This window comes from Callionymus lyra, chromosome 2 (genome assembly GCF_982586985.1).
Source record: "Callionymus lyra chromosome 2, fCalLyr1.hap1.1, whole genome shotgun sequence".
In the NCBI taxonomy this organism is placed as follows: Eukaryota; Metazoa; Chordata; class Actinopteri; order Syngnathiformes; family Callionymidae; genus Callionymus; species Callionymus lyra.
Window position 1 is genome coordinate 11,390,000 of NC_141819.1, and position 24,766 is coordinate 11,414,765.

At 39.1% G+C, this 24,766-nt stretch overlaps 1 protein-coding gene across 1 annotated transcript; it reads right to left on the bottom strand.

Annotated features, from left to right (window-relative positions):
* Positions 1-1,718: 1,718 nt before the first annotated feature.
* alpi.1 (alkaline phosphatase, intestinal, tandem duplicate 1) lies at positions 1,719-20,335 on the bottom strand. The gene is made up of 11 exons (XM_087782517.1): positions 20,202-20,335; positions 17,708-17,854; positions 12,362-12,477; positions 10,270-10,444; positions 9,013-9,185; positions 7,367-7,501; positions 7,226-7,301; positions 6,891-7,025; positions 6,623-6,814; positions 5,489-5,605; positions 1,719-3,731 (listed from the first exon to the last, which is right to left on the bottom strand). Exons 1-11 carry the CDS (start codon positions 20,287-20,289, stop codon positions 3,451-3,453), a joined length of 1,635 nt encoding a protein of 544 aa, XP_087638643.1. The 5' UTR covers positions 20,290-20,335; the 3' UTR covers positions 1,719-3,450.
* Positions 20,336-24,766: the final 4,431 nt, after the last annotated feature.

Below are 24,766 nucleotides of genomic sequence, written 5' to 3' on the forward strand. Positions count from 1 at the left end.
TGCAAAGTTTAAATCTAGAAACTTGAGATTAATACATTTTAATAGTAATTGATCATTTTCAACATTATGTTTTCCTTTTAATTTTGATTTAATTGAATGTTTTTATACTCCTCCCGCACCTGTAAACACCTGTATTTATTGACTCAAATATATTTTCATTTGAATCGTTCCTCCATCATATTTTAAAGCCAAGTCTTGAACTCACCGTCGCCCAGAAACAGGATGATGTTCTTGGCCTGATGGACGTTCGGCTGAACATTCAACGCCGTGTAAAGCGCCTGCTTCGCCTTGTTGTTCCAGAAATCGGCGTGAAGCTCTTCCTCTGGAGGTCAGAAAAAAACACAAATTCACACCAAACATTTGGACAAAATACTCGTAACACAATCCAGATCCGGGGGCGACTCTTACCCGACGCGCAGGAAGTGGAGTGCACTAAAAGAAGGACCAGTACTGCTCCGTGTATCCGAGCCATGCTGCCGGTCGTTGTACAAACAGAGAAACGTGTCGTCGTGGTCCGACGTCTCTTTATAGCAGCACTCAGGGAGTAAAGGGCGCTCGACTATCACGAGACCTTTACGACGTTCACACGTAACCAGAGCTCAGAGGAGTCTTTAATGGAAACAACCTGTTGAACAACCTGTCTATGGTGCTGTGTTAGTGGACACCTTGACACAGGTAAGTCCACCTCTAGAAGTGAGTGAGCGTCAGACGTGGTCTTTCTCTCACACGGCTGCCGTTTGACAAACATTCTTCATCTGATGTTCACTGAAGGTTGAGTTTAGAGACTTGAACACATTAAAATATTTCAAATGTCATTCACAAGCCTTCAGTAACTGTAGTCCATCCATCCATCCATCCATCCATCCATCCATCCATCCATCCATCCATCCATCCATCCATCCATCCATCCATCCATCCATCCATCCATCCATCCATCCATCCATCCATCCATCCATCCATCCATCCGTCAATCCATCCATCCATCCATCATCCATCCATCCATCCATCCATCCATCCATCCATCCATCCATCCATCCATCCATCCATCCATCCATCCATCCATCCATCCATCCATCCATCCATCCATCCATCCATCCATCCATCCATCAGTTCATCCATCCGTCAATCCATCCATCATCCATCCATCCATCCATCTATCATCCAACCACCCATCTATCCATTCCATTGTTCATCCTTCAACCCAACCATCCATCCAACCATTATCTATCTATCATCCATCCATCTATTCATCCAACCATCTACCCATTCATACATTCCTTCCATCCATCCACCCATCCATCCATCCATCCATCCATCCATCCATCCATCCATCCATCCATCCATCCATCCATCCATCCATCCATCCATCCATCCATCCATCCATCCATCCATCCATCCATCCATCCATCCATCCATCCATCCATCCATCCATCCATCCATCCATCCATCCATCCATCCATTCTATTTTTCATCCATCAACCCATCCATCCATCAAACCATTCATCCATCCATCCATCAAACCATTCATCCATCCATCCATCTATCCATTCATACATCCCCATAACCTGTGAACAGCGTGCCTGTACTCTTTGTACAAAACCTTGTACCAACAATTTGCATTAGAAAACTATAATACTTTTTTAATATCAGATATTAGATGGAATAGAATACGAAAGACTACACATTTAATCCTTTAAATACATGGCCGTTTTATTCCTCATATCGAAAACACTTTGTGAAAAAATATGTACATAAATATATTGTGCTCATAAAACATTTGTCAATAGAAAAACATTTCTTCCAAACAATAACAGTCGTAGAAACCTGAACAGAGACAGCAACAGAGTTTGTTATGAACTGATACGTTTTTTGTCTTTGGATGTTCTAGTGGATTTTAAATCAATATTCCTGAATTTTAAAATTTAAATGAACATTTCAGCGCATCATGTCAAACCTTATTGAAGGGTAAGTAATTGGTTTAAGAGGTAATGTTGCATTATTTGCTATCAATGGTTCATTTAAATTGGATTTCTACAATATTCTGTGCAATCTATTAATAGCCAATTACATATAGTTAATATATATACTGTATATATAAAAATTTATCTAAAATGCTTATTAAAGTGCTTTTGACATGTTTTGAATTAATATTCTAGAATGAATTATAATTGATTTTCTGTGTTTGAACAGATATATAAATATTATATCCTTTCTCAATAATCTGCATATTAAAAATACTGCAGCATATGATTTCATATTTAATTTAGGTATACATATATAAATTAAAACTCATCCCATTAAGACGCCACATACCTCCGCCAAGAGGCTAAATTCACTTCATAAAAACCCATTATTTAAGGAAATCAGTCAATTTTCTTTGCAGCACCACAAACAAAATGTAGGTAAGTTATCGACACAAGTCTCATGGAAAAGGAGGAAATAAATGAAACAAAATAAACCTTTTTTTGGTCATTAAACTGTAACCTGAGTTTTATAAAGTCTAGTTTTACAGTTTATGCTGGTTCTTACAAGGCATGGGTGGATAAATGCCACTCCTTGGTCGAGGTAATTGGTAGATAATAATATTTTTGGCTTAAGTAATTTTTGAAAAATATAAAAATCATCATTTAAGTTTTGTGATGAAACCCATTTAGAATTGATAAAAAAAAATAAAAAAATTTGCAATTTAAAGCTATTCAGTAAAAAAAAAACAAGATTTGAAAACTTGACCTGTTGGCTAGTGACGTGTTGATGAAACAGTGTCATGTTGTTTAGAGGTCAGTAGGTGGCGCCATCAGTTTAAAAATGATGTTTCCTTAGAACAGTTGTTCAAAGCAAAGGAAAATAATGCAGAGACCGCCATCTGGTGGACTCTGAAAAATAATGACACTGTTTCATGAAGCTTCATCAGACCATGATGTGTCGATGAAGCTTCATGAAGCAGTGTCATATTCTTCAGAGGACAGTAGGGGGCGCCCTCTGCTTAAAAATGATGTGAGGTTTCAAGAGAACAACTTTTCAAAACAATAGATTAAAGAGCAAAGAGTGACATCTAGTGGACGCTGAAAACAATGACACTGCTTCATGAAGCTTCATCAGACCATGATGTGTCGATGAAGCTTCATGAAGCAGTCTCATATTCTTCAGAGGACAGTAGGGGGCGCCCTCTGCTTAAAAATGATATGAGGTTTCAAGAGAATAACTTTTCAAAACAATAGATTAAAGAGCAAAGAGTGACATCTAGTGGAAATAATGACACTGTTTCATGAAGCTTCATCAACACATCACTAGTTATTATCTTGAAGCTGAACTAAATCACAATCATTTGCTTGAAAAGCACGAGTGTGATCAAGGCCTAGCGGTAGAAGGACACGTCGGGTGTCTTAAACTGCATATATATATTTAAACTTCTGGATCTGGATAAACACTCTCGTGTGTTTTTCCTCTGTGTCATCTCAGCAACCAGGTGACACTCAGAAGTCCCAACAGGAGTCGGGACGACGTGTCCATGAACCCGGCGGAGCCTCGGGCTCGTGGATGAGGAGGAGGAGGGCAGTCCGTGTACGGCTCCAGGCAGGCGGCGTAGGCCATGACGTGGGCCACGTAGTTCTGCTCCTTGACCCCGTGGAACAGGTGAGCCATGGGGCCTCTGGCGTAGATGGCCACGTCCTCGCCACCGTGGGTCTCGCTCTCCAGGGGGACGGCCGCCTGCTGCATGTACTCCTCGTCGACTGGAAGGGAAATAGGACGTGTTCAAAATGTCACACTACACTGGAGAGGAGATGAATGGTTGTAAACAAGCCGGTGATGAACACACAAACGGCTTTGTCGCCATGGAAACAATCTGAACAATCAAAGCTAAAGAGGTTTCGTCGGTCGAGCATGAAGTCGATTTAGAATCGATTCAAACAACGTTACATCAGTGAAAAGGGGCTTCGAGGATACGGAAGGTAACATGTTGCTAGTGCTCGTCTTTAATGCTCCTCATTTTGCTCTGGAATCGATTTGAACACGTTAGTACTGATTCTTTCATCACCAAAAAACAAAGAGGTCTTCAATGCTCGTCACTGCTTTTTTTGTAAGAATCTGAAGCTTCAGTCTTCAGAAGGAAAAGGTTGGTACGTTCTGTCCAGGTTGGGAAGAGATCCTTCAGTCACGAGCTCTCTGTATGACTGTGTTCTGTTAAAGAAAGAGCTGAGCCAAAAGCCAAAGCATTTGTCCATAACGTTCTTTGCTCACCAACTTTGTTTAATGAGTATGAATAACTCAACTCGACCATACATGGAGGTGTCTGGTCTCTCCTTGGGTGAGGAGATGAGTCATTCAGGAGAGACCAAAAGATGAACCACTGCTCCTCTACCTTTCAGAGAAGCCAGTTAAGGAAAGCATTGGAAGATGCCTCTTAGATGTTCTGGGCATACTCTACTGGGAAGACCAGAAGAAACTATGTATTTGGTTCTGTAGAAGGAGCTAAAATAGGTTTCCTGGAAGACGTCTGGGCCTCTTTGCTATAGGATGGATGGACGAATGGATGAAAAGATAGGTGGATGGACGGATGGATGGATGGGTTACAGATTGGATGCAATGGTGGATGAATGGATATTTAAATGGTTTGATGGAAGGATAGATGGACGGATGGATGACGGATGGACAAATGGATGAAAAAATGGCTGGATGGTCAGAAAAATGCATGGATAAATCGATAGATTTTAGATGTGTGGAAGAATGGATGGATGGTCAGATAAATGGATTGATGGATCGATGAATGTGTGGATGAATAAATGGATGGATGGATAGTCAGATGGATGAATGGATGGATTGATAGATGGATGAATGTGTGGATGAATAAATGGATGGATGGATAGTCAGATGGATGAATGGATGGATTGATAGATGGATGAATGTGTGAATGGATGGATGGATGGATGGATGGATGGATAGACAGATGGATGAATGGATGAATGGATGAATGGATGAATGGATGAATGGATGAATGGATGAATGGATGAATGGATGGATGGATAAATGGTTGGATGGATCGTGGATGAATGGATGGTAGATGGAAGGATGGATGGATGATGGATGTATGTTGGGAGGACATGTTGCTTCTTGCGGCAAATATTGAAATATGATGAATTTCTACAAACAAATCACAAATCTGCTGTTTAACTCTTTCAAAAAGTTGTTTTACCATTTTTACTGTAATTTAAATAATAGCCATGATGTACTTACATAAAAACAGGGTAGAACATTAAATAAATCCTAAATCTAAACAGAGTGATATGAGGGTTTGAAGAATTAAACTATCTTTGCAGGTCTGACCCATGCAATGACTGCAGTGACTGGAGCAGAACCGTGGACGAGGGAAAAAGGTTTTGGAAGACAAGTGTAAATACATGGAAATAGAAGCGTCCGCGGTTACAATAGACGGTTAATGAGTTCTTGCTCCTGAGAGCAGCTGGTGTTAAGTGACTCTTGACCAACTCACAGTAGTCCAGCATCGTGATGTTCTCTCTGGTTCCGTTGATGTGGATGTAGCCGGGCCCGTTGGCGTACAGGATGCTGGTGAAAGGCATGTGGTCCCCGGCTCTCTTCGGTGCCAGTCCTGGTGGGTCAGAAACAGTCATTGAAGCCCACTTGGTTTCCTGTCTGTTTGAGTATATATATCTGTACATATATCTCTCTCTCTCTATATATATAGATATATATACAAACATAAACAGAACTTTGAACTAGTATTAAATATTCAAATTAAAATTGGTGAATTGAACTTTGAGTCAGTTCATTCTTGGAGGGGTGAACTTTTAAACATATTGAACCATTAACTGAACTAGTTTATTTTAAAATTGGTTAACTGAACTTTAAACTAGTTCAGTCTTGGAGGTGTCAACTTTTGACATTTTTGAAAGATTAACTGAACTAGTTCATTTTAAAATGGGTAACCGAACTTTGAACCAGACTAGTCTTGAAGCTGTAAAAATTTTTAACAATTAACTGAAGTAGTTAATTTTAAAATTGGGTAACTGAACTTTGAACTGGTTCATTCTTGGTGAACTGAACTTTGAACCAGTTCATTCTTGGAGCTGAGAACTTTTTGCATTTTTGAACGAATAACTGAAATAGTTTATTTTAAAATTGGGTAACTGAACTTTGAACTGGTTAATTTTTGGAGCGGTAAACCTTTAAAAATGTTGAACAATTAACCAAACTAGTTCGTTTTAAAATTAGTGAACTGAACTTTGAGTCAGTTCATTCTTGGAGCTGTGAACTTTTAAAAATGTTGAACGATTAACTGACCGAGTTCATTTTAAAATTAGTGAACTGAACTTTGAACTGGTTCATTCTTGGAGCGGTGAACCTTACAAAATGTTTAATAATAACTGAAGTAGTTCATTTTAAAGTTAGTGGACTGAACTTTTAACTGGTTCATTCTTGTAGCGGTAAACCTTTGACACTTTTGAACGATTAACTAAATTAGTTCATTTTAAAATTGGGTAACTGAACTTTAAATCAGTTCATTTTCGGTGAACTGAAGTTGAACTAGTTCCCAACATGGATACAAGGACCAAAAAAAACGCAGCTTCATATGATTTCATTATGGTGATTGCCACTAGGATCCCACCAAAGATGGGGTTCCCTCTGGGCGTGTTCCCGCCGAAGGTGAAGACGTGAGAGTGGTCTGCGGTGACGACGGTCAACGTGTCCGATTCCCTGGTCATCTGCGCGGCCCGTTGGATGGCGTGGTCGAACATCACCGCCTCGGTGAGCGCGTGCTTGGCGACGCCGTCGTGATGGCCGTGATCGATTCTCCCTCGTGATGCCGGGAACGTTCACAACAATTAGTTTCACGACACGCACAACAACATCTAAATCTTTTCGACTGGACTTATCTTCCACGAACAGGTAGAACCCTCTGGGGTTCTTGCTGAGGATCTGGATGGCTTTCTCCGTCATCTCGACGATGGACGGGTCCCGCGTCTCGTTTCGGAAAATCTCGAACCTCATGTCCTTCGCCTCGAACAGACCTGGAAACGTTCGGGGAGAATCAGCTCAGTCAGCCTTGTTGCGGCGTCAGATGGTCAAACGTGTGCTCGGCCTCTTATCGCCGCATTTAAGTGTCGAGGTTGTTCACTCGTAAAAGATGAAAGCGGGAAACTCACGTCAGATAAGTTTATCTTTTAACACACAGAACAGGAGAGATAAGGGACGAGCATGTGCTACTCACCCATGAGTCGGTCTGTAGTTTTAACGTTGATCTCGTCAAACTCCTTTTTGTGCCAAACGTAGCGCGATTTCTTATTCTGCAGAACAAGAACGAGGTTTAGTTTGTGTGTGTTTTGAACTCATTGGCTTGAAGTGACAGTACCGGTTTGGCCTTGAGCCACAAGTCAATGAGGTTCTTCTTGTCCTTGCGGTCTCCTTTGCGAGAGTTGGAGGTCGGATATTCAGGGTCCGGGGTTCCCTTAGGTGTCATGTACATTCTTCCTCCCCCCAAAATAACCTGAGAGAAGAACATGTTACAATGGTAGTTTTGTTTCGGTGTCAAGTTGTGATGTGTCGTTGAAGCTTCAGGAAACAGTGTCATTATTTCCTGAGTCCACTAGATGTCACTCTTTGCTCTATAATCTATTGATTTGAAAAGTTATTCTATTGAAACCTCACATCATTGTTAAGCTGAGGGCGCCCCCTACTGTCCTCTGAAAAAATATGACAATGCTTCATGAAGCTTCATCGACACATCACTAGTGTCGAGAGTACAAATAATTTCTTCATGTGTGCATGTGTAACTAAAATGTAGTAAAAGATAGAATTTTTTCCATTTTACTATAAAAAAAAAAAAGGTTGATAATTGTTTGATTCTTACACAGATTTCTTTTTTACCATCACCATAGAATTTATTTGTTTGTCAAAATTTGTGTAATTTTTAACACAATTACTCACAATGTTTTTTAATGTTTTGTAATTAAACTACATGGATTTTCGATTGACTTGCATGGCTTGTGCCTCTGCAGTGGTTATGCTAACTTAACTTTTTAGTAGTGATGTGTCGACGAAGCTTCATGAAGCTGTGTCAAATCTTTTCAAGGACAGTAGGGGGCGCCCTTAGGTTAAAAATGATGTGGTTTCAATAGAATAACCTTTCCAAACAATAGATTATAGAGCAAAGAGTGACATCTAGTGGACTCGGGAAATAATAACACTGTTTCATGAAGCTTCATCGAGAGATATGGCAGAGATATGCGCCTACGACAAAAGTATCTATATTTTTATTTAGCAATTTTTTCCTTAAACTGATAGTTCAGCCAAATCTATCCTTTTTAATGTAGCGACTAACACTCAGTTGTCTTCAAGTTTGTCTTTGTTTCAAATGACGCACAAATCCTACACTGGAAGCACTATATAACCTGGAGTACTTCCTGTCTGCGTAGGACGTTAGCCTAGCAGCTAGCCTACTAGGGTCCGCTAAAAAACATGTTGAAATACAGACTTGGTTACGTTTTTAAGGAACAATTCTTCTTGTCGAAGCTTCAATATAAGAGGGACGTTACAGACGAGAAGTTAAGAGGTATTTGGATGTTTTTAAGTGTCTTTTTTGGACGACGTTTCTGGATTAAAGGGAAACATCGTAGGATAGAATCAAGTCACGATCAATGATGTAGCAACTCGTTCGGCAGAGTTAGAAGAGTCCGAGTTGAAGATGCTATGATTACTAGAAAGGACTGTCGCCGACGTAGGCCAGTTGGTTTTGACACATGCGATCGAGATAAAAAGGGAAGCTGTTGACAAACAAGGAGGTTCATGGTTAATGACTACAACATGCAGATAGAGGTACTGACTAACGTTTTGCATTCCTGTTACTGTTTTGTCAACTGGATTCACACCCGAACAAAGTCCCGCTGAACTCAAGGCCCCGCCCCAATAAATCTATCATAACACAGGTCCTAGATTCAGCTGGACTTATGGATCTATAGATTCGATGAAAGTGTTGACGTGTTGGGTCTGGCATCTCACATCTATGTCCACGTTGGTGACCAGTTGAGTGGCGATGTCCACGCATCCTTGTTTGCGAGCGCTGGCCGGGAGGTCGGCGTCGCTGTACCAGCTGCGGCTGACCGAGTGGGCGTAGGCGCCGGCCGGAGAGGCGTGCTGGACGCGTGTGGTGGTCACTATACCCACAGACTTGCCTGGACACAAGACAAGAAGTCGCGATAGTCAATTAAAACACTTGTTTTCATGGTGTCGTCATTGAATATTTCGTTGTGAAGGTCTACTGATTCAGAACTCTACAACGAGAATTCTGACCCGCTCTAGTAGAAGAACTCACATTTCTCCGATCCTTAAAACTCTTCACTGGCTTCCAGTTTCTTTCAGGATCAACTTTAAAATTCTGGTTCTTACTTTCAGATCTATTTATGCTCAGACCTTACATCACTGATGTGATCCAGCCTTACACCCCAGCTCGGGCTCTGAGGTCTGTGGATCAGAATCTACTGATGGTTCCACGCACACGGTTCAGGACCAGAGGAGAGAAATCTTTTCAGGCTGTTGCTCCTAAGCTTTGGAACGATCTTCCTCTCTCTTTGCGCTTGATGGATCTACTGACTCCTTTAAGAAACATCTTAAGACGTTTTTATTTGTTCAGGCTTTTCCTTGATTTTCTGGAACTCCTGTTGTGTTATCAGTTTTACCTTTAAAGTATATATATTATTGAATATTGTTTTGATGTTTAAGCGCTTTGTGACCCTGGTCTGGAAAAGCGCTATATAAATACAAATTACTTACTTACTTACTTACTTACTTTATACAAGGGTAAACCCATTTACTGCTCAGGCTATCTTTCCTGTCGCCATCCTTCTTTTTTTTTTCCGTCCATCCCTACTTGGCCTGCGGTGTCGAAGGAAACTTGGAGGTTACAGAGTTCGGAGGCGGAGGCTCAGGACGTACTTCACAAAGTGTTTTAATATTCAGGAAAACCACCTCCCCCTGAGCAAAGTATCTCCTTCTTAACTCGCTCTGAGGTCACAAGCTATTTAACTTAGTTATTAATTTGTTAGTTACTAGTTAAAAAACCTCAGCTGTTTACCCAGAAACCATAAAGTCAATCCACAGCATCTGAACATTGAACTATAATTCAAGTCTGAGCAATAACACCAATTATTCTTATCAGATGATGCTTTATTCCTTGTCGTTAAATATAGCGAATATCTCCTGATAAGAAAACCATAAACATCCCATAACACAAGCGAAAAAAAAAAGAAAAAGACTCACCTTGAGCCTTTGCCCGTCGTAGAACGGAGAAGACTTCGTTGCCGAAGGTGGTGTTGCACTCGTACGCGACCGCTCTGGCGCTGAGGCCGACTGTTTTGGCGTTGGCCTTCACCCCGCAGTGGTAGGCTGTTGCCGTGCTAGCGCTGTCGGCCACCTGCTTGTCCACGCTGTAGGTCTGTTGAGGTGAATTTGTGGCGGGATTAAAGGGCATTCTGGTTCATTCCACTCCCTTTATCCAGTGGAACAATCTTTAAAACTTCAATTTCTGGCTTTACAAGTTATAGACAAAGGCTTGTTTTTTCCAAATTTAGGATTTTATTTATCAAAACATTCCTGATTTAGACAAGGATCGGTAACTTCTTATGATTAATGGATACATATACCAGTGGAGTTCCTCATGGTTCTAGTTAAGGCCCATTTATTTTTTTATTTTTAAGCCACATTTTTGCCAAATCATCCAGCATCATAACTTATGTATCCTTTGCTATTTGGTATGTTTACTGAAAAAATTCATAAAACCCAAAACCTTGTTGTCCTTTTTAACTCCTCGTGTTAATTTGATCATCTTTGGTCTAAATAAAGTATGTCGAGACATTTAAAGAGTATTGGAACTTTTTCATCATTGTTATTAACATTCTTATTATTGACGCTATTATTACAGTCACTATTATTATCATCACCATAATTATAATTATTATTATTATCACCATTATTATAACTATTATTATTGTCATTATGACCATTATTAATGTTGTTAGTATTATCATTATATCATTGTTATTATCTAGATTATAATTGTTATCATTACAATTATTAATATTCTTGTCTTTATTATTATCGTTGTTATTATCATTATGATTAACATTGTTATTAACTTCATTATTATTGTTGTTATTATCATTATTATTACCATTATTACTATTGTTACTATTGTCGTTGTTTTTTATTGTCATTGTTATTATCATTATTATGATCTGTATTTTAATCATTATTATAACAGTTTTTATTTTCATTATTATTATCAGTTGTTATTATTATCGTTGTTATTATATATATTTTTACCATTATTATCGTTATTTTGTAATTATTATCATTATCATTACCGTTACGATTTTTGTTATTATTGTCATTATTAAAACAATTAGTATTGTTGTTGTTTTTCATCGTTATTATTATCATTGCTATTATCTATTTATTATTATTATTACTGTTATTATTATCGTTAGCATTGTCATTATTATTGTTGTTGGTTTTGAACATTATTATTGTAGTTGTGGTTATTATTATTATTATTAAAATTATTTTCAGTTATAGTATTTCTTATCGCTGATCTTTTATCCGTCTCTTATGATATTGTCTTTCTGTCTCACTGGGACTCAGTAACTCATTTTGTTCTGTTTTTATTAAACAAAACGACCATAAAAAACTAACTATGAGAACCATTAAGCTTTATTAACTTTATAGAAACAGTTGAAAAGCAAATGATACTAACAAGACACATAATAACAAGTACATTTATTTGTTGAAAAAACACATTTGTTAACTAACTGAGTGAATGATCGTCTCCACATGAAGACATTTAGTGCCTGATTCATGTTAAAACACCTCCCGCTGTGGTGTTCTCACACTCGTCCACATTCCAGAGATGATCTGCTGTTATGATGCGAGTTAACCTGATTATAACTTTCACCGAATGCACACACCTTAAGCGTCGTTGAGGCTCTTTATCAGGATCCCAGACCAACATCTCAGACAAAAGGCTTCTTAAGAGAGTATGGGAGGCCTTTTGAGTCCAGACACACCAGCTATTCTCTTCAGCTTCACTAGACAAATATCTTAATGATAAGTACTTGTGAAATTGCTTTGTAGTGGTTTTTTTCTCAATGTTTATCCAAAATTAAATCTGAATTTTCCCCTGCTCTTACTGTAACAATGTAAGGGTTGACAAATAAATACTCGCACAATCAACTCTTGTATTCTCACAATAAGAACACAAAGTTACAGCTTTATCTTTTAATTTGATTTTTTGTCAGAATATCTTGGTGTTTTTTATCGAATCATTTTGGTGTCGTGCAGGTAAATGTGTGATCACCTTAGAGAGAGCCAAATACGGGAACGTATCCATGGCCAGCATGGTCTCCTCCCCGGACCTCCCCTCTAGCTGACCTCGCAGGATCCTGGCCGCCGACACCGTGGACACGCCCATTCCTGACAGAGAGCCGTCAATCAAAGTGTTAGGCAACACAAGCAAGTCTGAAGGTGTTTTTAAGTCACTGCTCAAAACAGTACTTCTTGCAGTTAATGTGTTTGGGTTTATTTATTGTATTGTAGTTCACACACTCATGGCCATGAAGCAATGCTAGTAAACGTAACGACAGCACTGAAATGTTGCAATATTTGTCTATGTTTCGGATCATTTCCTCTACGTCATTTCATTATTTAATCATTTCTAATCTACAGTTTGGTCCTCGGAGGTCACGGTTACCATATTAGCTAGAGAGTACTTCAAAATGAAACCAATGGTTGTGTAAAATATGAGAAAATAATAATGATTTTTAAATTGTTATATATTGTCAATAGAAAACCCAAAAAACAGATGTTTTAATAAAAAAAATACAGTGAATGATTGAGACAGAAAGTGCTAGAAAATACCTTTATTGCGATATTATTTTACACAATATTGTATCGATATTCAGCACTGTATTGATTATTTAAAAAATGTATATTTTTTAAAGATTTTATTCGTTTCAATCATCGGCTCGCAAATCATTTGTAATGTGTTACCATAGTTTTTCTTGGTTAATAGTTAAATAAAGTGTGTTTGTAATAAAATATATAATTTTTATGACAAATACATTTTAAATATTCACGCTTTTGCTTATTTTTCTGTTACGGTTACACTTCCGGCCACTAGATGACAGCAGCCATTAAAGGTACAATAGAATCCAACAATGACTGAGGACGAGAGGATACAGTCGACCTTAGCTGCTTTTTAAAAGCTAATGTTTGGACATATTTTGGTTTGAAAACGAATTAAACCAGTTACGACTTCGTCAAGAGTCATGTGGTCTGTAAATTCTGCTACACCAGAGTCAAGTATTCGACAATACTACAAATGTATCCTTGTTACTACACTATAATGACATATAGTACCGTTGCCCCTGTATCGTGATACTGGTATCTTGGAATTCAAACTAAATAATTGTCCATCTGCATTTTAGATTGATATTTTTTGGCTAAACTCAATTTTTCATTTAGTTGTGAGTAAAAAACTTCATTCTAGCGCCGCGAGGTTGTATCACCATCCGGATTGTAATTGTTCTCTAAAGTTGTGACGGTAAACAGAACCATGGAAAGTCAACGGCAAGAACGGACACGGTTTGGAAAATAGCAGGAAAACACATGGAGCACGACTCTGACGGTCAGTGTGCAGCCGGAGTATTTTTAAAAGCACAATTTAGTCATCCTGGTGGTAAAAAGAGTAATAAAAGCAAAGGAACACGAGACCACACAGAACATAAACAAAAGTGACTGACTCGACGTGTTGACCCAAAGGTGAGAAAAAAGATCAACTTTCTTTGAATACGACTTGAATTTCCAGCTAATCTTCTCAAGCTGTTTAATGACTCCTGTGCGCTTAAAGATCTTCTTGTTTTGGTTACTGGGCACAATAAACATTTTACAGGAAAACGTTTTGACTTTTTATATTAAGGTTAATGAAGGTGAGAAATACAATAGTTGTTTTTTCGGATTAAGTCCTAATCAAAGCCAGCAATTGCATGATTTGCTTTCATTTGCAGAATCACCACAACTCTTAGTCAATGAGGGAAGAGCTTAAAGATAATGTTTTAAATGTGGAACTTTCCTTAAGGAGACTCATTAGCGGGTGTTAGTGGTCCAGATATAAATGGTTTCATGGCCAAATGTGATCATATCTACCGGCAGTCACAAATGTCAGAAGCAGAATGTCTTGAGCTGCTGATTAAACTAGAGAACAATTCAGAACCAGTTGTCAAAGACACACATATATATATATATATATATACACTGTCTATATATCACATATATTCCCGTCTTTTAATGGTAAGACTTTATTTTTTAACATGTATGTGCAGTTTGTTTGCTGTGAGTATTTGATTAGACATTTCTCAGTCGGCCTGCTTTCCACTACGTAGAAAGAGAACAGTTGATTGTGATGTCATACTTTGATGTAAAAATGGGTCACCGTTGATAGAGATCCTAAGCCTCACCTCAAATCATATTTTATGTGTTACCATAGTTTTTCACGTTTGTTTGCTTATTTTTCTGTTGCAATTGCACTTTCGGCCGCAGACTTTGCATCTTCATTATTTCTTGAATCCACTAGATGTCACCCTTTGCTCTATAATCCCTTGCTTTGAAAAGCTATCCTATTATAACATCACATCATTTTTAAGTTGAGGGCGCCCCCTACTGTCTTCTGACGGTGCTTCATGAAGCTTCATTGTCCGACCACTAGACAATATAATCCCGCAAGATCCCGACAATGACTGAGGACAAGCGGATACAGTCGACTTCCGACTGCTTTTAAAGCTGATGTTTGGACATATTCTGGTTTCAAAACAAATGAAAGCAGTAACGACTTTGTCAAGATTCATGTGGTCTGTAAATTCTGCAACACCAGAGTCAAGTACTCGACAATACTACAAAGTTGGGCACATTCGTGAAGTTAATTATGCTTCAAGTTCAATCCCACACACTTTATTTTGGTGGTCATTTTAATTTCAACCCTTTAAGCAACACAGGGGATACCACAAACACTTTTGTTTTTGGGCCTTCGGGTCACCCTGACCTTGAGCTAACACAAGGGTTAAATGTTCACATATTGACGCTACAGAATTTGCAATTATAGATTTTATGTGTAGTTTTTCCTCCCTCAAAATGGTAAATAATACAGAAGAGAATAGCTTTTTAAATCAATCGATTATAGAGCAAAGAGTGTCATCTAGTGGACGCAGGAGATAATGACACTGTTTCATGAAGCTTCATCGACACACCACTACTGTTCAGTGGTACTTCCCAGTTTTTAAATAATTATTTTAAAAGGTTCTAATTGTGTTATTGTTGATTCATTCATTAGAGATCCCAAAACAGGATTGTGTAACATGTTTATTCCACCAGAACAAAAATAGAAAGATGTGACGCATAAACAAGAAAGGATTTGTTTGCTCTAAAGGTCATGTTTATTTTCCATATGCTGCACATCCCACTTCAACGCTACTGTAGCTCAGAATATTTCAGGTTTTATTCAGCTTTGTTTACTGTCGGCGTCACAGTAAAGCTCCACAGGGAAAAAGAAACCAGTGTCCTCTTTTGAAAATATACACTCGTGAACTATTACTGTCACATTAGTTTAAATCATGTGCCAGAGTGTTGGTGGGAAAAAAAAAGCCTGATGGAATGTCAACAGTTCGAGCCGGAGTTTTTAAACAGACGGTTTAATAGAGGTTGAAATAACGAAACCATCTTTCAGACTAACACAGACTCCGCCTGTCAGCAGGTAATGAAGCAGCTGAAGGTCCATCAGTCAAATGTATTAATAGGTTGTAACAATTGTAAACGTTTTCAGGCTTGTTTATAAAGCCACAGTGGAGGGGATTCTTCACATTTTTTAACTAATTTCCTTGACATCTATATGTTTTACGGTGAAGGCTTCTAGTTCTCATGGTTTTGGAGTAATGATTATTTTATTGTAGTACTCTTTGTAGACCAAATTCTAACTTAAAAGATTATTTTCTCGTACAAAAAAGTGTCTAATGAGGACTCATCTTGTATTCGAGGATTACGGTTAATTTAAGACTGTGTATAATTTTAAAATGTACAAAGTTCCGGCTACAGAGCTGTTTATTTATTAGTTATTCATGTTTGGATGCAAGCGCATGAAACAAACAAAAAAAAATCTTCTAATTAATGCAAAGTATTATCGCCACAATCCCAGCAGCCATGTGTGCACAATAACAAATAGACATGCATCTTCATTATTTCCTGAGTCCACTAGATGTCACTCTGCCCCCTACTGTCTTCTGACGGTGCTTCATGAAGCTTCATTGTCCGACCACTAGACACCAGAATCCCGCAAGATCCCGACAATGACTGAGGACAAGAGGATACAGTCGACTTCCGGCAGCTTTTAAAGCTGATGTTTGGAAATATTTTGGTTTCAAAACAAATTAAAGCAGTTCCGACCTCGTCAAGAGTCATGTGGTCTGCAAATTGTGCAACATCAGAGTCAAGTACTCGACAATACTACAAAACAAATATATACTTAACCTGTGAAAACTAAGACAAGTTGGGCACATTCGTGAAGTTAATTATGCTTCAAGTTCAATCCCACACACTTTATTTTGGTGGTCATTTTAATTTCAACCCTTTAAGCAACACAGGGGATACCACAAACACATTTGTTTTGGGGCCTTCGGGTCACCCTGACCTTGAGCTAACACGAAGGTTAAATGTTCACATATTGATGCTACAGAATTTGCAACTAAGATTTTAATGTGTAGTTTTTCCTCCCTCAAAATGGTAAAGAATTGTTTGTTGGTGATGATTATTATTGTCTGTTGAGTACTGATGGGCTGATGAAGCTTCATGAAGCATGAAGTGTCATATTTTCCAGAGGACAGTAGGGGGCGCCCTCAGCTGAAATAGACATGCATGTCATTATATCTTTAGTTTACTTAAACTACATCCTTAAAACATGATCTAAATGTTGAAGTTGTCCTCTCGAAGATGCAGTAAGTCCCACATCAAGACCATGTTTTGAACTTATTACTTCATTTAAGTTCTCCACCGTCTGAAATCTGGGCGAACGAGAGGTTACAAAAGCCATTATGACGCAATAATGGCTTCACTCCTCCTCCGGCCAGCTGTAATCACGCCCTCCTTTGTTTGTACAACGAGTCCCTTGGAGGTCGAGACTTTCGGGGATTTGATGACGCGCGGTGACAAACCTCAATCATAGAAGAGTGGGCGTGGTTGTAAATATGTCAATGAAAAGAGAGTTTTGTACAAACAGACACTGATGATACAATAGAGTCCAACATCTATTTAAGATACACTTAAATCAACACATTAGTTGAACTAGACTTTTTCTCTTCCAAGTCTGATTGATCCGAAACTGAGAATAAAGTTTGTGTTGACACCGCTCTTCAGATTCAGTTTGGACGTGACAGCATTTTAAAGCGAGATAACCAGTGAAAGAGAGACTTCTGATCAAAGAACTCGCCGACCCTCTTTCATGCAACACTTCCTTTCCCCATTCCGACCATGGACGACGTCGTGCATCAAGTATTGAGCTGTTTGTTCGTGGACCTTCACCGTTGCCCTTTTCTGCTCGGCGCCCCAGTACAAGGAGGCGAGTTACGAGCGAACACATCCCATAATAACAGCGTGACCTTACCATCGCCCAGGAAGAGGATGATGTTCTTGGCCCGGTGCTCTCGAGGTCGGAGCTTCAGGGCAGCCTCCAGGGTTCGCCTCGCCTGTGCGTCCCAGTACGCCGCCTCCCTTTCCTGCTCGTACTGTTCGTCGTCGTCGTCGGGATACGCTGCGGAGAGATGACAGGGAAGATGGATTGTCGGAGCGTTTCGGGAGGAGGCATGTCATCTGCGTGACAGCGAAGGCTGAAGCGTGGGAAGAGCGGCGACGCTCAAGAGCGAAGCGTACTCCGGGTCAAGTGCACTCATTCATCTGTGTGACCCAGTGGGATGACGAGGACGAGCTCGCCGCGACTGACTCAGGGAAACCACTCTGAAGTCAGAACGGCTGAGCATCCAACAATCAAACACCTAAGAAACATCTTAAGACGTTTTTATTTGTTCAGGCTTTTCCTTGATTTTCTAGAACTCCTGTTGTATTATCAGTTTTATCTTGATCTTTAAAATATATACTTTATTGAATATTGTTTTGATTGTTTAAGCGCTTTGTGACCCTGGTCTGGAAAAGCGCTATATAAATAAAATGTACTTACTTAGTTACTTATCTGTATAATAGCAGTTCTGACTTTTAAAATGGTGAAGCCAAATGTATCTTTCATTCCGTCCAGAGATTACTTGATTCATTCATTCATTATGGGGATCGCGGGGAGACTATCCCAGTATCATAGGGCAAGAGGCGGGGGACACCCTGGACAGGACGCCAGTCTGTCTCAGGGCACACAAGAGACACACAACCATTCACACACACTCTCAAACCTACGGTAAATTTCCCATGTATGTTTTTGGACTGTGGGAGGAAACCGGAGTGCACGGAGTAAACCCAAGCAGCACGGGGAGAACATACAAACTCCATACAGAAAACAGAAACATAAAGAAACCAAATACATTATAAAAGGAAATTCAAAAGACGAGAAACTCAAATGTTCAAGAACAATCATTAGGAAAAAACAAATAACTAGGAGAGCACTTAGATGACGCACGACCTCAACAAGGAGCTCATTTCTCATGACTCACTGCAAAACTTGGCAAGCTAGAATGATAGCGGTGTGTTTAATTGCAATGGTAACTAGAAAAACTGCTATTTTGTCACAATAGACACAGTTATTTTTAACCTTTTTCAAAAAATCTACTTGGTAATTTAGACCAGTGTGTCAGCAGTAGCGGTGAGAAGCCATACAAGTGGACGAATAAACCTTTGTGTTGTTGAAGCTGGACTCACTGGTGACAGTTGAAGAGAGGAGATCACTCGGCAAACTACTGTAAGTAAGTAAGTAATATTTCTATAGCGCTTTTCTAGACCAGGGTCACAAGGCGCTTAAACAATCAATACAATACCCAATAAAATATATACTTAACTGGTCAAGAAAACACCAAGACCAACACAGGAGTCTCAGAGAATCAAGGAAAAGCCTGAACGAATAAAAGTGTCTTCAGATGTTTCTTGAAAGGAGCAGATGTAGTGCACGAATGCTCCTCCCCAGATGCAACACTAATAGACTCAGGGACACATTAATTAATTGTGCTATTAGACTGTATAATCCTGAATTTGTGGGCAGGCGCGAAGTGAAAGTATGATGTTATTCTAGTCTATGTTAATCTTTGTATCCTTTTTCCTTTGTATCCTTTTCTTTGCATTATTTAATTTTGATCTATGTTCTTTATAATTCCACTCTGTCATCCCTTGCACTCTCCAGAAGGATTAATCAAGTCAATCAATCAATCTATCTATCATTCTAAATCCAGATGTAACTACAGAATGTCTTTTCTCATCTTGTAACTTTTAAAGTTTTCAACACTGTCTGAAAGTTGTATAACCATAAACATTCAAGCAAAAGCAACAGGCTTATAGTTATAAATATAATATGTATGTTAAAATACTGTATTTGTGTTTACAAATTTAATAGATATTTACACATGTGTGCTAATGTTAAACAAAACATGTTTTCAGGGTCAAGTTGACAGAAAGGTCCGACAAATGTGTTTGTGGTATCCCTCGTGTCGTCTCTGGGTCAAGGTGAACGACCTCCACCACTGCATACGAATTGATGGTAGCCAGGGAGGTCGTTCATCTTGACACAGAGACAACCAAAGGGATACCACAAACACATTTGATTTCGGGTCACCTTGACACTGAGATAAACACAAGGGTTAAAGTTAAAAGTATTACTTAATTTCATTAAAAGAAATAGAAGAGAAATATTAATATGACGAGAGAGGAATTTGAGTAATATAAGTTAAAAGAAATGCTGCTAAATAATGTAAAAGAAAAGACAAAGACACATTGTGAGATGAGAAAATACACATAACTTTATTTAAAAAAGTTAAAAAAAGGACTAAATGTATTTTTTTTACGCTACAACTCAATTGGTTTGTAATAAAATACTATTACGACTTTCATGCTGCACCAGTTCATCACACTTCTATACTTTTCGACCACGAATTCAGAGATAAACTCACCTTGACTCTCGGTCGCGGCCGCACACAGCAACACGGGGCCCAGAAGAACCAGCAGCAGATCCGTGGCCCTGTTCTGACTCGCCCGCATCTCTAATCCCCCGCTGAGCTGCCGCCTGGGGGAAGAAAAAAAAAAAAGGTGGACGCTCAGCCAGGTCCGGGATATGGGAGGAAGAGTGCGAGAGGCTGGGAAGAGTCTGCCTTTTTGAAGCCCCCGCTGGGTGTGGAGTGAGGAAGGGCGAGAGAGAAAAAAAAAGGAGGGGAGAGAGTGAGGGAGAGAGGGAGGACCACACAGGAGGAGCACCATAGCATCGCAGCCCCTCGTCTCTCGCCTCCACTTTTATTGTTTTTAAAAAAGGTTACTCCAATTCTCTGCTCGGACGGCGAGACGTCTTCGGATCGTTTTCTCTGGATCAACACAAGAAAGTGAGCAGATCCAGACTCTCCCTCTGGGAGAAAGAGCTCATATTTCCACCCTTGCCATCTCTATTTTTTTGGGACTTTAAAGACCCTGATATTACCGCCCCCCCCCCCCCACCGGTTTTGGCGATCGGCTGTGCCTGGTGGTGGTGAGTTAGCATTCTTCTTCTGTGAGGTAGTGGAGGCCGCCCGCCGAAATGAAACTGTCTCTCCCCCCGCTGTGTAAACACGACGGTTAATGTGTGAAATGAGTCGATTCCAGCTTCGAGAGCGAGGAATCAAGTTCCCTCTCGACCCCTTTCGAACCCCGGCGGAGGCCTGCGTCCCATCACGACCCCGGGACCTGCTGCCAGTCAGTCACATGTCTCTCGTCGAGTCAGATGATGTTTGAAGATCGCCGCGGCGACGGAGATTGGTTCTCGTCAAACGGGGAGGAAGACGATGAGCCGTCGAATTGTTTTCGACACCTGCTGACGGTTTTAAGTCCCGTCCAGGAAACGCTGGAGTCGAGAGCAGATGATTAACAGTTTCAACGTGTTTGGCTAGAAGTGTTTTTTTTTCTCTTGGATGGATTCATGCTGATGCTGAGAAGATGCAGTTCTAATCTCTGGCAGATGAATGAGCTTCATCTCCTTCAATGACATAGTCGTGACACAGACCAAATTAACAGGAGGTTTTAAAAAAAAAGTATGTAGAGAGCACGGAGTTCCAGCGAACAACCACCCAACATTAACTCATTTTCTAATTGCCCTCAAGGTCTCTTTCGGGGAATTGGGTTTCCAGTTCACAGCAGGCAATAGAAGGTACAGATGTTTTATTAAAGCAAGAATGAGAACAAAGTGCAAAGAGCAAGGGATGACAAAGTCTAAAGAACATAGATCAAAAGAAATGACACAAATAAATCAGATGAAGATTTCTGATTTTGTTAACATAAAGAAAAGGATTTAAAGATTAACAGAATAGAATAACATCATCCTTTCACTCCACTCCTGCCCCCAAACTTAGAATTATGCAATCAACAAATGTTTGCTCATTTTAATGTAGTGACTGGAGTTAAAATGTCTTCGTCTCCGACACTTAAAAACATCCAAATACCTCCATACTGCTCGTCTGTAACGTCCATCTTGTATTGAAGCCTCAATATAGAGACTTTTTTTTTTTAGACCAAGACAACTGAGCTCCAGTCGCTACATTAAAATGAACAAACATGTTTGTCTATAACTCTAAAAATGAAAAGATTACTCTCTAAAAAATCCCAACCCAATGAATGAATTTTGAGTTTCTTTAACACTTTAAATTTACGTATTTAAATTTAAATTTAAAGTTTAAAGTTGAATCTTAAATATGTTCAAAATATTAGCAAAAGTTATTCGATGCCTTTCAATTAAAAATCTATCTTAATTTATATTAATTTAAATTTTAATCGTAAATAAACAGGTACAAAAAAGTCACTAGTCATACAAATGAATCCAAGTACTTAATCCTAAATTATACCTTTTTCTTTGTAAATTGTTAAATGTAGTTCTGTTAAAATATTTGAACAAAAGCTTAAAACTGCTAAAACTCAGATTTACATCACAACGGCCGGATTAGATTAGATTAGATTGGATTGGATTGGATTGGATTAGATTAGATTAGATTAGATTAGATTGATTTTATTAATCCCTCTGGAGATCTCTTTCAGGAAATTAGGTTTCCAGTTCACAGCAGACATTTGAAGGTACAGAAAAGTTGCATAAAAGTAAGAACAAGAACAAAGTGCAAAGTGAACACAAAGTGCAGATATAAAGATTACACATCGAAGACCTAAAAGCATACAAACATAGAATAACATCATATAAACTAAAGGGCTGCACAGAGAACCTCAGCAGAACTTTTATCCTCATAATCTTTAACTTCAGTTTCACTATCACTGACTCACTCGCTCAATGATGATCTTGAAGTTTCTCAGGAATGGAAATTACAGGAAACTGTCGAACTGATCTCATTCTAGGAATTCAAAGAGTCAAAAATAAATGTTTGACTTCAAAATTGCTGAATCTACACTGTCCTCTCCAGGACCGCCCTAATGAATCCTGGGTAATGAAAACCAGGAGATGTTTAAGAAAACCAGGCAAGACCTTGGCAGAGCTTCACGGTAAAAATCTTGTCTCGCCAACATTTGAGTGAAAGATCTGAGCACTGTGACAAACCTCGGAGTGACAACAACATGTGCTGTGGATTAGGAAGATTTCCGGGTATATGTGCCTCACAAAAGTACTCTGGATATATAAATCTGGTTCACCAGGACCGCCACCATTTTTTCCACTTGATCATCAGAAAGAATCTAAAATCTACAAAAAAGAGAAATCAGAAACCTCCTGTTTTATTTCTTTACATCTCCATCGGTGACAAGTTTGTTTCATTTTTCTTGTGATTTCTTGGATTATTTGACTTTAAATCATAAAAAAAAGAGATTTTTGTGGTATCAGGTTGGCATCTGATCCGTGTCTCCTCTTTTTTTTCTCTTTCCTGAACCAACTGAGACTTTGGGAATCGAACCAAACTGCCCACACCAGTGTTGAAAAGGTTCTTTCATTCCATCTCTCCGAACGAAGGTCGAGTCGACAAACATGTATTCAACTAATTTCCCGTCATCAAATGAGAAAACTATAATTAAACCTCATGGTTTGCACTTACTTTAACCTCATATTTAACTAGAAGGCAGCAGCGTTTAAAACAACAGGGTCTAATTGAACCCATTTGAGGGAATTTGCTGCCACTTTTGTAATCGTCCAATTTCCTGCAGTTTATTCTGTTTAGCGTTTCCTTCCTCAGTGAAACTTTACTGAAAAATATCACTGTTATTAATCAATTTTTTGAATAATTTCTTGAACGAAAAACATCATTATAATAAATATTTACTCAAAAGTGTTTCATTGTCAATAATAAAATAATAAAATAATACAAATTCTACTACTAGTAGTACTACTACTACTGTAGTGCCGGAGGAAAAGTTTAAAATAAAAATCTCAAATTCCTGGCATATTGTTTTTAGTCCTACATCCTGTATAAAGTACTTGTGGTTCTGGTCTGACTCATACAACATTCTACAACTAATCCCGAATATTGAAAGGTGCAATATCGGAAGGTAGGATTTTTTCTGAACTAATTTGCCTTCCTTACACTGTTGTGTCGTTCTGGCACATTCCTGCACTGTATATTTCTTGGTGACTATAACCATTTTTTTGTTGGCGCATTCGTGCAAATAATCCATTCTTCATTTGTCATTTCTTTTACCGTGTTCCTCACCCACTTATACCACCCGTTTAGATGCACCCGTCCCCACAACTGGTCCTTTATTGGCGTAACACTTCTTTGTCTTGGTGTAAATTTTTCATTTATCGTCACGCCTCCTTACCGTTTCCACGTCTTCATCGTCATAGTCATTATACTCAAAGTGGAAATTTGTCTTGTTACAGTCGGTGGCTTAGGCCTCAGTTTAACCGCTGTTACAGTCTGAGATTTCGTTGTTAGTTTAACTGTAGTTACAGTCGGTGGTTTAGTCGTTAGTTTAACCGTTGTTACAGTCGGGGTTTTAGTCTTTAGTTTAACCCTAGTTACAGTCGGTGGTTTAGTTGTCAGTTTAACCGTTGTTACAGTCGGTGGTTTAGTCGTCAGTTTAACCTTTGTTACAGTCAGGGTTTTAGTCGTCAGTTTAACTGTTGTTACAGTCGGTGGTTTAGTCGTCAGTTAAACCTTTGTTACAGTCGGGGTTTTAGTCGTCAGTTTAACTGTTGTTACAGTCGGTGGTTTAGTCGTCAGTTTAACCTTTGTTACAGTCGGGGTTTTAGTCGTCAGTTTAACTGTTGTTACAGTCGGGGTTTTAGTCGTCAGTTTAACCATTGTTACAGTCGGGGTTTTAGTCTTTAGTTTAACCCTTGTTACAGTCGGTGGTTTAGTCGTCAGTTTAACCGTTGTTACAGTCGGTGGTTTAGTCGTCAGTTTAACCTTTGTTACAGTCAGGGTTTTAGTCGTCAGTTTAACTGTTGTTACAGTCGGTGGTTTAGTCGTCAGTTAAACCTTTGTTACAGTCGGTGTTTTAGTCGTCAGTTTAACTGTTGTTACAGTCGGTGGTTTAGTCGTCAGTTTAACCTTTGTTACAGTCG

What these genes read in the sequence shown, in the direction of transcription:
- alpi.1 (XM_087782517.1), bottom strand. Translation starts at nt 20,289, where the DNA reads ATGCGGGCGAGTCAGAACAGGGCCACGGATCTGCTGCTGGTTCTTCTG. An exon ending in TCACCAACGTGGACATAGAT is followed by an intron (nt 7,502 to 9,012) that starts GTGAGATGCCAG and finishes TTCTTCTCTCAG; the next exon opens with GTTATTTTGGGGGGAGGAAG. An exon ending in CATCACGATGCTGGACTACT is followed by an intron (nt 3,732 to 5,488) that starts GTGAGTTGGTCA and finishes TTTCCCTTCCAG; the next exon opens with TCGACGAGGAGTACATGCAG.